This window comes from Notolepis coatsorum (assembly GCF_963971535.1).
Source record: "Notolepis coatsorum genome assembly, chromosome: 10".
Lineage (NCBI taxonomy): Eukaryota > Metazoa > Chordata > Actinopteri > Aulopiformes > Paralepididae > Notolepis > Notolepis coatsorum.
This window is the reverse complement of record NC_140174.1, coordinates 21,940,157-21,958,338: the sequence shown is the minus strand read 5'-3', so window position 1 is coordinate 21,958,338 and position 18,182 is coordinate 21,940,157. Positions and strand designations below refer to the sequence as shown.

Genomic DNA, 18,182 nt, shown 5'->3' with positions numbered 1-18,182 from the left:
TTCATTGGAATGGAGGCGCAAGATTTGAGGCAAAAAATAAATAAAATAAAATGTAAGCTTGTGCCATCGAACGAAGCTTCGAAGTATTTAAGACAGCCCTACTTACTAGGATATATTATATATTATTGACCCCCCCCCATCTGTCAATGAAGAAATCAACACAGAAATAACTGAGCTGAACACCCTTCCTATTTCATTGATTTTATTTAATTTGAGCCTATTCGTATATATTTCTTTCTTTACTTATTTATTGATTGATTGATTTAATGATTTATTTATTATGTATTTTTTGTGATGTGGAGTGCAATTTCCTCCTTTTGCCAAGAGGCTAGCATAAGATGGCCGACAATTATGGATTCCTCAAAAACTAAAATTTCCAATGATGCCCCTATCTTTTTTCCAACTTTAAAATTGAGCCCACTATATATATAACCTCAGAAAGACAATACCGTCTGCCACATTGCCGCACATACAGCCGGTTTTGATGGGCCGTCAAATGAGAACCATTTAGACACATTCATTAGTTAACACTATAAAACTGCCTATGTGGCTATTTGTGAGGTTGTAGCAGGGCTCAGTTATAAAGCTAGAATAGGATACTACTAGATCACTAATACATTATGTAAATTAATGTGAATCCATGGGAGACAGGTGACTAAAGGACTTTATTACACGGCTTGGTTGAATGCTTGATTCTGATTGGTCAATCGCTGAATTCAGCGGTCTGTTATTTCTTGATAATGACCGCTGCCCTCTATAACAGACCTGTGTCTAATCAAAGCCTCAGAGCACTTGGTTCATATCAATCCGCACTTCCGCATTAAGAGATGCGAGGGGAGTCTGCAGAGTTACTGGGCTCCAACCACTACAGACAGGGAAAAGTGGAGCAAGATTCTGTCCTCCAATCCAGGCAACAGCAACACATCTGGTGAGCGTCTCTCATAGTAGCCTGTCATCTAGTAACTAAATGACGCAATAAGCAGTAGTGTATCCTCCTAATATTACAGTTGCCTGATTTTAGTCACTGTGTTTCCTAGGTGTGTCCACTGCAAAGCTGCGACAATAACCACACGTAGAGATGAATGACAGAAGCGTCAACTTCAAATAACTGTTCCCAGAGCAGTGATGTCTGACCTGGTTCGTGCTCCGAGCTCTTGTTCTCCTTCTCGATCTCCTGCAGCACCTCCGTCAGAGCCTCCCACTTAGGGTTACTCTCCAGCACCAGCTCACGCTTCACCTCTGCAACACACACAAGGAATGGTCACTGGACTGCATTTATATAGCGCTTTTATTTTACATTCACACAGTCACTCACACGGATGGTGGGGGCGACCATGAAAGGGAGGGGTCACACCTTAACCCTTTCACTACCACACTACGGAAGGTTAACCCTTTACTATCACACTAGTGAAAGGGTTAACCCTTTGTCGTGTGGCAGTGAAAGGGTTAACCTTCTGTATTGTCGCAGTGAAAGGGTTAACCGTTTGGTAGTGCGGCAGTGAGGGTCAACTGTAACTAGAGAGAGAGATAGAGAGATGGTAACAACAAGTATCAAGTCAAGTGTTCCTTTATTAATCCCCTTGGGGAAATTCAAGTGTCATAGCAGCATGGGCGGGGGGTACAGGTAGGATAGATACTAGTAGTAATAATAGAACATAGAACAAAGTGCAAAGTAAATGGTAAATGGTGCATTTATATAACAGCTTTTATCCAAAGTTCCTCACATTCTCCCATTCACTCACCCATTCACTCACAGATGGCGGAGGCGACCATGCAAGGTGCCGACCTGCCCATCGGGAGCAGTTAGGGGGTTAAGTGTTTTGCTCAAGGACACTTTGAGAGCCGGAATCGAACCAGGAACCTTCCGATTACCAGACGACCGCTCTACCTCCTGAGCCACTTTCGGCCCAAATGGGGGTCAGTGGTCTATTACGTATCAACTTGGGGGGTCCTTGACCTGAAAACGCTTGATAACCACTGTTACATGGGATATATATGCTATATAGTTTAGTACATTTCAGTAAAAGTCTACGAGGGTGAATCTACAAAACACCAGCACGACTGAACGCCACGACTTCCATCCTGCAAACATTAATCACCTTTTACAGCATAATGAAGGTTTATTGAAATGTGTTTTCAAACTGAGATGTTGGAACCAGGGAGACAGCAAAACGACACGCTCTGTGAGTCAGAGCTGCCGTTGCCATGATTGGAACGAGAACAAGTGTATTGCTTTACAAGACTTTTCTTGAGTGTGATGCCCGAGGACTTCAATCCACTTTTGTTTTCCACTCAGAAATGATTCTATGCCCCGAGGGACTCCTGGTAATTGGTAGATTTATGATGGTAAACAATGACTAACAGCTTTATATCTGGAAATTATGAAAAACTGAGAATTACTTTGCGGATGCGTTTTTTTTTTATAATATTTTTTACATAATTCCCACTAACGCCTTGATATGATTATCAGTTTTTAGTGGAGAGGGTTCAGGAGGCAGCTTGTCCGTTTGCTTGTTTTTCCTCTGTTCCTCGTCACAAAGTCAGATTACGGCCAATAAAACTGATTCCATATCCAGTTCTAAAAATGGTATCATGTGCGTCGTGACGACTAACGATGACACCAGTTAGTAGTGATACCTACCCTCCCACATACACACACATACACCAACACGCACGCTTTCTACTGAACACACAGAGAGGAAACTGGTATCCATCTTCATGTCTGACTCTGGAGAAGATGGTGTTTCCCATAATGTGGGCATGTTCCTTCAACGTATTTTGAGCCAGGGGGCAGCAGGACTAGTTGGAATTACAGTTTGTTTTCTAATCATCTAATAATTCTAATCACACACACATATACAGACAAATCAAGTAATCTACTCAGTATGTAAAAGTAATAAATGTAAATAAGGATGACCACTATGCCGCCATCTGGTGGCCATGGTCATATCAGACCTGTGGCGGTGGTCCGCTGCTTCTCCGTCTCTGTTCCCACTTTGAGCTTCTTATTGTTGTCGGGGAAACGGTACACTCTGCACCTGGCGTTCACGAACATGGAGGTACTGGAGTCCAGGAACAGCCACCCTGGTGGAGACAGCCAGGGAGAAACAATGACACATTAGGAAGGTCTGACCACTAAGTGTGTCTGACTCTCAACCACCGAAACCTGCAGACTACAACGTATGACGTTTATCATGCCAGTTAGGGTACCTTGTGTATACTGTATAGTGTATACTGTTTACCTTTAATCTTACTCGTAGTATATCGATTATAATTCTTTATTGCGTATATCTATTGTAACATATAACATAAATGATAGGGCATACAGACCTTCATCTGCACCTTTGTTTACACTGCTTATTTTTGGAATCGTTTTATTCAGAGCTAATTCTATTGCCTATATTTATGCCTTTCTACTATTACCCTGCCCATACCTGTACCTCCCCTCCACAATCCACATGCTGCTATGATGCCAGAATTTCCCCTAAGGGGATCAATAAAGACATTTTGATCAAAGGTTTAGTTTACTCCACCCGCGGTACAGACGGTTACAGAATTCTGGACTAAATCAGGGTGTCCCTGCCCTGGGAGAAAATCTCGTGAATTTCTGTGTCACCAACCATAATGTACAGTTGTTTTAATCAATTGTACAAATTCTATTATGATTGCATTTATTGTATATTTATTCTATTTATTACATATGTATACTCAACGTCATTGTAAATCAGGGCTTTGCCCTCTATTACGTTACCATTGACTGAAGGAATGCTCGTTGTCTGGTCAATGTAACATAATAAGGAGACGGTAGCCAAAGTAACCAACAAAAGATATTTAATTAATATTTACCATGGTTTTTGTGATCAAAAAAATAATGACAAACAAAACACAAAGCTGTACAAACAGGATCAGCATCAGACATAACACATCACACTGGGAACACCTGATCAGGGCACAAACATCAAAAACAGCCAAAGCAGACCCCCTCTAAAGAAGTCCAACAAATAAAATTAGCCCTTCTAAATGTCAGATCACTGAATAATAAATTTTTTTTAGTAAATGATCTGATTAAAGAAAATAACTTAGATTGAATGTAGAGACATGGCTCAATAATGACACAGCTACATCAATAATGATAGAGGCTTGTCCACCAGACTATAATTTTCATCAAATACCCAGAAAAAACAGAAGGGGGGGGGGGGGGGGGGGGTTGCAGCAATTTTCTCCTCAAAACTCTTGTTTAGAATCACAGAACTAGGCGAGTTCATGTCGATGGAATAACTTGCCATTGAGCTCAAAACAGAATCAACCATTATCGTCACAATATACCGCCCGCCTAGACACTCACCAATATTTATACAGGAGCTCTCTGAACTGATTTCACTATGTGTTACCGGATATGATAAGGTGATCCTAAATGGAGACTTGAACATCCATTTTAATAAGAAAACAGACTCCAAAACTATAGAGCTAAAAAATCTACTGGATAGCTTTGATCTAACACAACATATAACAAATGCAACTCACAAGCTTGGAAATACATTAGACTTAGTCATAACAACAACTGGGCTAAGCATACAAAATTTCTCAATAACTGAATTACCTCTCTCCGACCATCACTGTATATTTTTTGATACTCAAATAACCCTTACTAAAACAAAAAAAGAAATCATAGTTCAAAAGAGGCTCCTAAACGACAAGGCTGAATCAAAGTTCATTGATCTTATCAGACTACATGAACCACACAATCATGACAGCTCTCTAAATGAAATGGTAGAAAATCTCAATGATGCACTGTCATCTGTATTAAATTCTGTCGCCCCACTAAAAACGGAAAAGAAGAAAACCAGAGCCTCGCCCTGGTTGAACTATAATGCGGTCAACAAAGAAAAAAGGAAATGTCATGCAGCGGAGCGAAAATGGAGAAAAACTAAAACCACCATATGCTGTGATATATACAAAGATGCTTTAACTGCTTATAATAAAACCATCCGCTTAGCAAGGAAAGACTACTTCTCTAAAATCATTACAGAAAACGCTGGAAACTCCAGAATCCTTTTTTCCACTATTAATCTACTACTCAACACTGCCCCTACACCTCCTCAGTCATCAACGGTTAAGTGTGAAGAACTTGCACTATTCTTTAACAAAAAAATAACCTTGATCAGGGCCAGCATTACTCATGATGGAAATAAAGCTGATTGCAGCAAACCGTGCAATGTAACCATGAGAAGATTCACATGCATCACATTAGATGTACTCTGCAAAACTGTCTCAGAATGTAACTCCTCCACCTCAGACATTGACCCTATACCTACAGCTTTCTTCAAACGGGGGTTTTATAGTGTTTCAAGCCCTGTGCTAGATATCATAAACACTTCCCTTAGAACTGGTATTTTCCCAGATGCCTTTAAAACAGCAGTTGTAAAGCCATTACTAAAAAAAAGTTAACTTGGATAGTAATGTAATGGCAAATTATCGTCCAATATCCAACCTACCATTCATTAGTAAAGCACTTGAAAAGATAGTTTCAGTTCAAATAAATTCCTTTCTTGAAGAAAACAACATCTTAGAAGAATTTCAGTCGGGATTCAGAAAATATCATAGCACTGAAACTGCCCTCACCAAAATAATCAGTGACCTCAGACTAAACTTTGACAAGAATAAGATCTCCATCCTTATCCTGCTAGATCTCAGTGCAGCATTTGATACAATCAATCACGATATTCTAATCGATCGTCTTGAAAACCTTGTCGGTTTCTCAGAACATGTGCTAGGCTGGTTTAAAACATACATCAGAGGGAGGAAATTCTATTTTAAACTAGGAGATCACATGTCTGATATATACGACAACAACTATGGAGTTGCACAAGGGAGTTGCTTAGGTCCTTTACATGTTACCGCTGGGTGATATCATCAGAAAACATAATGTAGATTTCCATAGCTATGCGGATGATACACAACTGTACATATCTGCTGAACCAAATGATACAGCGATTAGCGCCATTACAGACTGCTTACTGGCAATAAATAAATGGATGAGTAAGAACTTCCTGAAACTAAACGAGAACAAAACTGAAATTCTAATTATCGGACCCAAAACTAAAAAAAGAAACGTTAATAAATAACCTGGGAGGACTAACCCCTTGGATCAAATCTGAGGTCACTAGTCTCGGGGTTATCATAGATTCAGAACTGAACTTCAATTCTCATATTAGCAAAGTGACGAAAACATCGTTCTTCCATCTCAGAAATATAGCAAAAGTACGACCATTTATTAATCAGAACGATGCTGAGAAGCTAATTCATGCATTCATATCTAGCCGGTTAGACTACTGTAATGCACTTTTCACAGGTCTCCCTAAGAAAACCACAGAGAGGCTTCAGCTAATCCAAAACCCTGCAGCCCGACTGCTAACTAGAACCAAAAGGAGAGAGCACATTAGTCCAGTCTTAGCTGCTTTACACTGGCTTCCTGTAACATTTAGAATTGACTTTAAGGTCCTTCTCTTTACATACAAAGCTCTAAATGGACAGGGACCTAGCTACATCGCCAACACTCCAATAAATTACAGGCCAGCAAGAACACTGTGATCATCAGCTGCTGGACTACTAGAGGCTCCCAGAAACAGTCAAAAGAGGATCGGTAATGCAGCCTTTATCAACTATGCCCCAAAACTGTGGAACAAACTACCCCAAAACATCAAGGAAGCCAACTCGCTAGACATCTTCAAAAGACAGCTTAAAACCTATCTCTTTGCTCAGGCATTTCAATGAAACATCAGGGATATCCTGACACAAATTGTACTTACCTGCACTATTCTTACCCTGCCTACTTTTATACACTGCCTATCAAATTCATGTGTCGGTTCTATGCTAATTTTATCTCACTACCTCCTACTGTATGCACTGTAATTTTAAGAGAACTATTTTATTACATTTGACTTCTTACTGATGCACTGCTCTGTTGTATATTAAATACCCTGTTGTATGTCCGTTCTATTTTAGAATTTTTAGACTATTTTTAAACCGAATCATTTTAAACTATTTTTATTATTTGTATTACTGAATGAAACTGTAAACAGAGAGCCTATTGGGATGCTAGATCCTAATGTGAAACACTGTGATTTACCATACCTTGCTACCTGTCTATCTTTTTTATGCTCGCTTAAGCCTGTATTTTTTACTGTTGTGAAGCACTTTGAACTGCAACCTCTGTATAAAAAGTGCTATACAAATAAAGTTATTATTATTATTATTATTATCCCCCACACGTATCACCCTCAATGGATTGAAATGAAAAGGGAATGAAGGGAGTTATTAATTTCTTGCTGTCTCACCCGCGTTGCTGCCGAAGTTCTTCTGACTGGAGCGCAGGGACTCCAGGAGGTTCAGGAAGGTGACACAGTCGTACTGGGTGAGGTAGAGCAGCAGCACCCTCAGCACCTTGAGGTCCTGGACCAGCGCCTTGGTCTTGGCCCCCAGCTGGTGCCACAGGGGGTCCAGGTAGTGGCGGATGGTCTGGAGGGGCGGGGCGGAGGAGGACAAGGGACGTTTACATTTAGACATTTAGCTGACGCTTTTATCCAGAGAGACTTACAACAAGTCAGCAGGAAGGGTACAACTCTGGCAGCTAAGGGTCAATACATTTATACTATACAATTCTTTTCCTCACATTCTACCCATTCCCTCACACATTCACACACCGACGGCAGAGGCAACCATGCAACCATTGGTTTTTCAAGACTTATGTGAGAGAACTCCAATGACCTACTTTTAAAAAATATTTCTGGTTTATTTGTCATTTTCCAGCTCAGAACATTTCTAAAGAGATCAACCGTCTGGGGGCGGCTACGTGGTGCAGTGGGCAAGGCGCTCACCACGAATACTGGAGACTGGGCTCGAACAGGTATGCATCCCTGTTCGAGCCCAGCGCTCCACATTGCTTTCAGTTTAGCTGGTCGTCCGCACTAATACACATTGGCAGCATTAGGGGGAGGGAAACTGATGGGTGGGGATCGGGCGTTGTGGACAGCGACTCCTACAGGTCGGTTGGTGCGCCTGCGCAGTAGAATCAGGAAGGAACGGGGGCGGGGCCCCTCCAAAGCCCAGACCCCTGACGCTGAAAGATCGAGCCGCGCAGGTGGAAAGATGCAACTGCTGTTACCTCGAGTATAGGAGGGGACTCGTGCTATGTATGACTTAGTCCACATTGCAGCCGGCTTGTGGGAGGCATGAAACAGCGTTCGAAGACAGGGGAGGGTTGAATTGGATGATACAAAAATTGGAATGGGAGAAAAATAGAAAATGGGAGAAAAAGTGGATAAAAAAAAAGAGATCAACCGTCTAAGGCATGTGTGTAAAAGAAAGTTGTAAAATACTGTACATTCATCACAACACTGTTGGAATGGAATCTTGGAACCTATTCTACACATTCAAATGACAGGTTGGTTCTCTTAGGGTTCCTCCAGTTTTATAAACTTTGTCTTGTTTTGTAAGCTCGTCATCGCTGTAAATGAGGGTCCCCTAAGTGTCTTACGAGTTGAAATAAAGGTTTGAATTTGAAATTAAATAAAAAGTAACATTCCATGACTTCCCCAGAGAATGATTTATAAAAGTTCACTGGCCCTGTGAAAGGAGGTGAAGCTGTATTGAGTACTGAGTGAAATCTACAAATGAAAAGGCATTATCTGGACCTCACATCTGGGATGGTAGTATAGGGCTGGGTTAAAAAAAAATCTATTTCCCGATTCGGAATCAATCTTCATTTGAATGAGCGATTATCCATTCATAATCCATAGATTATTTTATTCCATCATTATGCTATTTCCCTTCCTGGTCGTCTCGTGTCCAGATCTCATGCAACATGTTTGAATCTAAAAACATCGATCGAGTGAAAGCATCACTCAAGTCACCGCCAGGTGCAAAAGCAAAGGTTTGGTTGCATTTTGGATTTAAAAAACATGACGACAGAGAAGAACTGGACAAAAGCAAAGCCATTGTAAACTGTGCAAAGTGAAGGTGAAATATTGTGGAAATACAACAAATCTATGAAACCACTTACTGAGACATCACCCGTGACATAAGCCAATGTTCCAATAAAAAGTACATTCATGTAACTGCTTCAGAGTCAATTCTTAATGTAAACATTGATATTTTTTACAATGCAACATGTTAGAGGGTTCCTTGAACCATTTATAGCATTGAATCGAATCGGAAATAAAATCTATTCGGAACCTTGTGAATCGCAATCGAATCATTTTGGGAAATCAGTAGTACCACCTACTAGATGGTAGGTATATTACAGGACTGCTGTCACGTTGAGATTAGCCTACGTCAGCCCCCCCCCCCCCCCCCCCCCCCCCGGCGGACCTTCTCGAAGGCGTGGCCCAGCGTGTTCTCCAGGGAGAGGTCCTCGTTCTCCAGGGTGGGGTTGTAGCGCTTCAGCTCCTTCAGGCAGGCGCCCATGATGTCCAGGATGGAGCTCTGGATGACCCTCATGGCCGGGGTCAGAGTCACGTGGAGCTCCACCACCTCGGGCTTGTGCCTGTCCAGCGTGCCTTTCACCGACGCCTGGAACCTGGGAGCAGAGGACAAGGGGGAAAGTGAACGAGGACAGAAGGGGAGGAGCGGTAGTAGAGAAGATGGATAGAATGGGAGAGGGAGAGAGAGAGAGAGAGAGAGAGAGAGAGAGAGAGAGAGAGAGAGAGAGAGAGAGAGAGGAGACCATCAAGAGGCTGTTGGAATCATATGACCTCTAAAAACACAAATGAGATAAGATAAGATATTCCTTTATTGATCCCCTTGGGGAAATGCGGGCATCATAGCAGCATGGGGGAGGGGAGAGAGGAGGTACAGGTATCGGCAAGGTAATAGGAAGAAGACATAAATATAGGCAATAAAATTAGATCTGAATATAAAAATGTATTCATAATATTACTCTTATTGAATCTGAATATATACTATGATGAGTAAAAGTAAACAGTATACACCAGGGTTTCCGTTAGAAAGAATTGTTGCCGGCCTCAGTGTCCGGTAGATTTCAATCTACCGGTCAAATGAGAGAAATTCCGGTCAGAGTTTATTGAGCTTAAAAACAATTGATAGGCAAAAGAATGACAACAAAACAAAAGAATGACATCATCAAGGCATGTAGATTTATAATATTTTTACTTAAAACTAGGCAACTTTTGCGTATAGTCATTATATTCCAAATAAAATAAGTCCAGAGACTCCGTGCTGCTGCCGACTTTAAATCAAATAGGTGTCTGTGGGCAGTCGCCCGACATTAATAAACAGCAGTCTGTTATAATCACATTTTTATGAGCTAACGAATTCCGTTATATTGGACATTTGTATTAATTATATCAAGCGAAGAACTGAGAAATTTGGCAGAGAGAGACGGCAACATTATCGTGGGTTTGCGTGACGACTCTCTCTCTCTCCACCTCCCAACGACTTATTTGCGAGAGTATGTCGATGCAGAGCAGCAGATTCAGCTGTTTTCTGGCTCTATCTGGGGACCGCTCAGCAGCGCCCCCCACCCAACAGCTGAATTGCCAATGGCTGAATTGGAGTACTGCACTGTGCCGCTGCAGCTCCGGCTCTGCAGCTGCACATGCATTCGCAAACCCAGCACTAAGCTCTCGCTGACAACGTCGTTGTCATTATTAGAAGCAACGATGAAACAAATGTAATGATTGTTTCGTTCATCGCATAGGCTATTTAATTTTAGCCTATTTTAATACAATTTAAATAATCAAATTGTGCTTAGAGGAAATTATTTTCACCGGACATTAAGACCGGAGAGATTAAATATGTCGGACTTCAACAGATTTTGCCGGTCAAATACCGGTAATTACCGGCTAACGGAAACGCTGGTATACACAACCAGTAGGGACTCCATACACAGAAGACAGACCCACAGACAGCAACAGCCCTCCCCTCTTCTCACCTGGGCCACAGGTAGAGCTTCTTGACGAAGAGGTTCCTCATGACGCGCTCCACCTGGCAGAAGCCGCTGGAGAAGGCGGTGGCCTTGTCAGTGAAGGCCTTGATGAAGCCTGTCTTGTTCTTCTGTCTGTAGAGACGCAGGATGAAGGCCTCTTGGCACGATTCGATGATCTTGTGGGCGCGGTACACAAGGATACCTGACAGGAGATTCAACCAAGTCATATGTGTTATGATTCAATGGTCTTACAGGCCCGGTACAGTGAGATAACTGACAGACATTAAACAAAGTCATATATGTTATGATTCCATGGTTTTACAGGCCCGGTACAGTGAGATACCTCACAGAGATCAGACAATGAATAGCGTGAGAGCCACGTTGTTGTAGAGCAAGGGATACACATTCTGAACATATCAGAGCACATAAAATTATAATGTTTCAATATCCTAACAATGGTGCCATCTGATGGGTTTGTGACCATTTTCAAAGCTTGGTTGTATATTACTTTTTATTTTGAATACAGAGGCTTTGCCCCATGTTATGTGATGGAATGTATGACATGCATGATGTGCCGTCTCGCATTGCTTCTAGTACAATGAAGCCAGGAGCATTTTAAAGACATGTGAATGTTGTTTTCAAAGCAATTCTATGTGGTTTTGCCTAGGTTTTTAAGGATTACTATGTCTTTTTAAATAGGTTAAGCATTTCTATGTAGTTTTAACTAGGTTGTTAAGCATTTTTATGTAGTTTTAACTAGGCTGTTAAGCATTTCTATGTATTTTTAACTAGGTTAAGCATTTTTATGTCGTTTTTAACTAGGTTGTTGCGTGCTTCGCACAGCTTTTGTGACTGGTTTCATTGATTGTAATCGAAGCAACCGCGTGAGTCAGTGAACGTGTCAACTTGACCTGGGCTGACGGTCCACACTGACCTGACCTGAGATCAGGTGTGTTAGGGTCCGGGACAACCTGACGGTCCACACTGACCTGAGGTGTGTTAGGGACAACCTGACGGTCCACACTGACCTGAGATCAGGTGTGTTAGGGACAACCTGACGGTCCACACTGACCTGAGGTGTGTTAGGGACAACCTGACGGTCCACACTGACCTGAGATCAGGTGCGCGGGGATGCGGTCGGTGAGGAAGTCCACGACCAGGATCCTGCTGGTGACGTAGAGCACCCCTCCCTGCGTGTAGACGTTGTAGCGCTCCGTGCTCTGGACGTCGCTGGTCACCGTCCGGGGCAGGTGGCTCACGCCCTCCGCTCGCAGCTGCTCGGTCAGATACTCCTGAGAGAGAAAACATGTGAACTCTCTCTCGTCTCAATTTTTTTTTTGGAATAGAGATTATGGGAATGTTGTCTACAGGTTTGTTTTATAGTAGAGACTGTACACATGGGCAGTGGTGGCGGGGCACTTGACATCATCATCAATAAGACGTCTACCTATTAGCATGGCGTTTTCAAAATAAATAAATAGTGACCAAAATGTAATAAAGAGCTGATGAGTGTACTTTTCAGAATTCCTCAAATTATGTTTTTTTGCTTGTTTGTTTGTTTTTTGGACAGAAATTCCTTACATTCAAGAATGTAGAAATGATGTACTCCTGTACTCTATTGCCAAGCGTGGTACATTGTATCTGAGCATACAAACTGTATTTATGGAACCTCCTCCTGATACAGTAATACTGTAAGTATTGCTAATACACATATGGCTGTTATCAAATGTGTTGTCAATACTGCTAACCTCAAAGGACCACACCAGTCTTTCTGACTGAAAGATTTGGTAGTTATTTCCTGCCGATTCACCATTGTATATTGTATTACATCACAATGGCAAAATGTTTCAGTTTACAGTTTGGTTGTGTGATCCTTGTATGGGTTACAAAGGGGTCCCTAGAATAATGTTCACTATAGCCTAATTCCACCCATAAGAAACACACTGCATGACTATTCCGGTCATAGTTTTCACTCTATATCCTAAGTGTGGGCTTTCCATGGCCAAAGAGTCTCATGGCCAGTACAGAGAGACTCAAAAGGAGCTTCTATCCCCAGGCCATCAGGATGCTCAATGACTCAATGCAACACCATCCATCTACATTAATTTGCACTATATACCTAATTTTTGCATTTTAAAAAGTTAGCATTTTGTACTAGGTTGTACTTCAGTTCAGTTATTTTTTATTCCGGGTTTTGGACACATAACAACGGTTATTTCATAAATCGCCAGCTGCTATTGCAGAATTGTCCAATTGTCCGAAAAGGGCTAGGGAGAAGCACTAGGCTTGTCGGGCCCTACCCCTGAAGACTTACGTTTAATAATTTTTTATTATTATTTATTTACATACATACATAGTACATACATATAGTACACACATATAGTACTCATTACAGTATAGTATACCTGCAGTATGTAATAGTATATAATAGTATATAGTACATAATAGTGTATACAACACATATATAATATGATATGAGATATATAGTACATGATATATACAATATAATATAGTACCATAATATAATAGTATATAGTGTAAAATATAGTTTAAAATAATATACAAATTAATTATAATATGATTATATAATGTAACGTACAATACAGTATCATATGTATTTTTTTTATTAATATGTAATTAAAGCTCTTCTTCCCTTCTGTACCTATCGAAAATAGATTTTTTTTTAGTCTAGATTTGAATTGATTTATGTTTTCACAATATTTTAGTTCATCCTCTAGCCCATTCCACAGGTTCTAGGTTGTACTTGAGTTTGTATTTGTATATTTTGTATAGTGTTGGGGACGTCAGCATTTCACTGTAATGTACATGTAGGCCTACTGTACTTTATATGCCACAAATAAAACTAAACTTGAACTTGTTAGACTATTCAGGTCATAGTTTTCAATATCCTAAGTATCTCCTCGTCTACAGTATATTATTAACACTGTACTCACCTGTTCAGGTGTGGTGGTGTTGAGCAGCAGGACCAGGCTGCCCTCCTCAGAATACACCCGCATGAACTGCAGCAAGATGCGGTCTACTCCCATCCCCTCCGCCGTCACCAGCAGCCCGTCGGAGCCGAACAGACTCAGGAACATCTCCGTCTCAAACTCCAGCAGAGGTCCCGCCATGGCGTCACTGGAATTGGACACAAAGCACGAACTGTCATCGACTACTTTCCTTGACCTCAGCACGATCAATGGGAGCTAAAACCTTGGTAAATAAATCATGGTTTGACTGACAGACGCAGGTGCAATGAAGCCTTTACACATTCTGAGATGTCAATGATATTTTTGCGGCGTTTAACGCAAAGAGCTCAAAACAAAGACACTATAATAACGTGTCTGATGTAAACAAGACGAAAGTCTTTCTCTGGTCTGCATCCCCTTAACAATTGTGTGTATTGAGCTGTACTGTATTGTACCCATTCTGCAATCTGTTAATAAAGTTTTCAATCAATCAATCAATCACACAATGTGTTCGTTCTGATAAATAGATCAACATTGCCACCTTGTGGCGTATGTGCGGTACTGCGCTCTGCTACCTGAGTGAAAACTCTAACTCGTTTTCAATCTGATAAATGATCCAATGCTCCCACCTTGTGGCGAATGTGCAACACTGCGCTATTGTTTTTCAGAGCGCGAGTCAGCGGACTCCCTCAGCTGCAACACTGCGCTAGTCGTGACTGTTCATAGCCTGCTACTAGCATGTGTATGTGTTATATACATTTTCGACACCATCTCACTTAATTATTATTTTAACACATTTACCATACGGTCGGACTCGCTACATTCTACAATTTATTTTCAACATGCCTACATTAATACTTCCAAGTTCCAACTAGTAGTGAGTTAAACATTTAGGAATATTATGTTCATTCTGGGTGTATGTGAACCTACCATGGACTCGTTCCTCGTGTAATGATGGTACCACGCTGACTTGAACACTTGCGTTGTAGCTCACAAGGAAACGCCCACCAACCAATAAGAATCCCTAGAACAATTAAATGCCCTACTATTGGGTCTTACCTTGACAGGTGGAATCACCATAAACTCTGTTACATTTGTGTGTGTGTGTGCGCGTGCTTCTGATTGACAGTGGAGGAGTAGAAAGCCTTGTTCTGTTGAACTGCCTGTCTATGACAACAACACTAACACATTCAAACACATGAGCTTATACAGTACTGTATTCTTCCTCCTAGCTTTGTAGACGGAGGCATCGATGACTCACCAGTCACCACCAACCCACCACAGTTGAGCCTTGAGTTGAGCCTTTGATACATACGTTCATTTGCATTGATTCATCCACTCTGATGTGCTGACTCGGGTCTAATGCCAGTTCAAAGCAACAAAGCTTTATGAATGTCCCACCTTGTAACAGTTATAATATGGTTATAGAGGTTAATACACTGCTATTTAAATCTTTCTCTCCCTCCTCCCCCCCCCTCTCTCTCTCTCTGTCTCTCAGCCTGCCACTTGCATTAGGATAGTTATATTTAATTACCCTTGAAATAACATAAGAGACTAATGAGGCAATACACTACAGTACTCTCTCTCTCTCTCTCTCTCTCTCAGATTAGGATAGCCTTACTTACCCTCAGTTACAACATTAGGATATCATTACTTACACTTAGATAGGATAGTATTACTTACTTACCCTTGAATCAACATGAAAGACATATGCACAATGAGTGACAAACTGACAAAAAAAGACCAAGCCAACAGCTAGTGTCTCTCTCTCTCTCTGAGACTAAAACCAACAGCTAGTCTCACTCTCTGTGTCAGAGACCAAGTCAACAGCTTGTGTGAGTGTCTCTCTCTCTCCCTCTGTCAGATACCAAGCCAACATCTATTCTCTCCCGCTCTCTTTCTCTCCTTCTCTCTCTTTCTTTCTTTATCTCTCTCTCTTTCTTTATCTCCCTCGTTCTTTCTCTCTCTTTCTCTCCCACTCTCTTTCTTTCTCTCCTTCTCTCTCTCTCTGTCAGCGGGGCCGTGAGGACATTGGCCACAGAGGGATCTCTTAATGTCCTGATGCTGAATAAATGATGCTGGTGGGAGACGGTGCAGATCTGCTGCGGAGGCTCAGACACGACTCAGCCATTCCACACGGTACAGGTACATCACTGAAGGTGACTTTCTCTAAAGATGATACTCTCAAAAGACAAGGACTCTCAGGTAGTTAGCTATTAGACACACAATCGAAGAAGGGACCCTGAGTTTTACCCACTGTTTGAGTAAAAAGTAGTTATATTCTATTAGATTTCTTTTAATTAATATTACTTATCCTGTCCTCCTTCAGGTTGGACTCTGTTGTGTTGTTGGATGTTGAAATCTCACCTTGAGATAATATATGACACACAGGCTCCCGGTATTCTTTAGAACACAGGTTTATTGGCATAAACAGCAAAATAGTTGCAATTAGGTTGTTCTCAGGTTCTCTCTGTGTGAGCTGAATGCCGAAGGACACAGAGAAGCCCTCTCTCCTCCAAGCTGAAACACAGAAGAAGCCCTCTCTCCTCCAAGCTGAAACACAGGAGAAGCCCTCTCTCCTCCAAGCTGAAACACAGAAGAAGCCCTCTCTCCTCCAAGCTGAAACACAGGAGAAGCCCTCTCTCCTCCAAGCTGAAACACAGGAGAAGCCCTCTCTCCTCCAAGCTGAAACACAGAGAAAGCCCTCTCTCCTCCAAGCTGAAACACAGGAGAAGCCCTCTCTCCTCCAAGCTGAAACACAGAGAAGCCCTCTCTCCTCCAAACTGAAACACTGAAGAAGCACTCTCTCCTCCAAACTGAAACACTGAAGAAGCCCTCTCTCCTCCAAACTGAAACACTGAAGAAGCCCTCTCTCCTCCAAGCTGAAATATCGTAGAAGCCCTCTCTCCTCCAAGCTGAAACACTAAAGAAGCCCTCTTAGCCCTCTCTCCTCCAAGCTGAAACACTAAGTAGTTTTAACTAAGCAAATATGAGCTTGAAACAAGTAAAATAATCTACTAGCAAATTTGGCTTGGCGGGATTTCTTGAAATAAGTAAAAATATCTAGGGTTCTCTCTCCTGATTGGATGAAGTAGGAAGGGATACCAGAAAAAGTATTTTGTGTTTGTGTTACTGACCAAACACTCTATATCAGTGATGGCTGTCAGAATGTAAAGCTACTTATTTTAACAAAAGAATATCACTTACAGCACCTTTAAATAAAAAAAAACATCAATAGAAACCATAAATTAGATTTAGCAAACGTTATGGTAAATGATAAATGGACTGCATTTTTTATTATCTCTTTTATCTTTTGGGGTGACAGTGGTTCGGGAGTTAGATCAGTGTCTGGTAATCCGGAGGTTTCCGGTTCGATTCCTGCTCCTCCTGGGCAGCGTGTCGAAGTGTCCTTGAGCAAGACACTTAACCCATAACTGCTCCCGATGAGCAGGCTCGCACCTTGCATGGTTGCCTCTGCAGTCGGTGTGTGAATGTGTGAGTGAATGGGTAAAATGTGAAGAACAAATTGTAAAGTGCACTATATAAATGCACAATTTACGATTTATCCATAGCGCTTTACAACTTATGCCTCACATTCACTCGTTCATTCACACACAGACGGTGGAGGAGACCATGCAAGGTGCCAACCTGCTCATCGGGAGCAGTTAGGGGTTAAGTGTCTTGCTCAAGGACACATCGACACGCTGCCGGGAGGAGCCGGAACCTTCCGATTACCAGACGACCGTTCTACTTTATTGTTGGCCGATAAAGGTTGTTCCTTGGGAGAATGACGATGTAAGTTAAATTAAGTTATATTTTATTAATCCCCTTGGGGAAATCTGTCCTGTGCATTTGACCCATCTGAAGTATTTAGAAGCAGTGGGGCAGCCACACAGTGCGGCGCCCGGGACCAACCCCAGTTGTGATGCCAGTTCCTCGGTCAGGAGGAGTATGTACCTAGCGTCTCGTTGGACAATCTAAAATCAACGCTTACACCTTAGAAAAGTACTGTTTTTCATGACAAAATATTACAATTTACTTAATTTAAAATGTCCATAATAATTCAAACATTTTCAAGTCGGAGTCAGACATACACACAAGTTTCCCCCGAATACAAACCCCCCCTGCGTTTTTAAAATGAATTCTGTACACAAGCATTATTTACACATTCCATTGCTAATAATTAGTGCTGTCAGGCGATTAAAAAATATTATCTAATTAATTACAGGATTTGTAATTAATTACTCTAATTAATCGCATTTAAATCG

General features: G+C 41.5%; 1 protein-coding gene across 1 annotated transcript in view; it reads right to left on the bottom strand.

Annotated features, from left to right (window-relative positions):
• The window catches only part of LOC311235871 (DNA repair endonuclease XPF-like), a gene marked incomplete at its 5' end in the record, with an annotated part of 31,966 nt that extends 17,890 nt beyond the window's left edge, over nucleotides 1-14,076 (bottom strand). Inside the window, 7 exons of the mRNA XM_084323394.1 lie at nucleotides 1,135-1,239; nucleotides 2,956-3,084; nucleotides 7,338-7,518; nucleotides 9,370-9,577; nucleotides 10,952-11,147; nucleotides 12,057-12,237; nucleotides 13,900-14,076. Of these exons, the coding sequence (XP_084179520.1) occupies nucleotides 1,135-1,239; nucleotides 2,956-3,084; nucleotides 7,338-7,518; nucleotides 9,370-9,577; nucleotides 10,952-11,147; nucleotides 12,057-12,237; nucleotides 13,900-14,076 (1,177 nt within the window). The remainder of the gene's footprint in view (nucleotides 1-1,134; nucleotides 1,240-2,955; nucleotides 3,085-7,337; nucleotides 7,519-9,369; nucleotides 9,578-10,951; nucleotides 11,148-12,056; nucleotides 12,238-13,899) is intronic.
• Nucleotides 14,077-18,182: the final 4,106 nt, after the last annotated feature.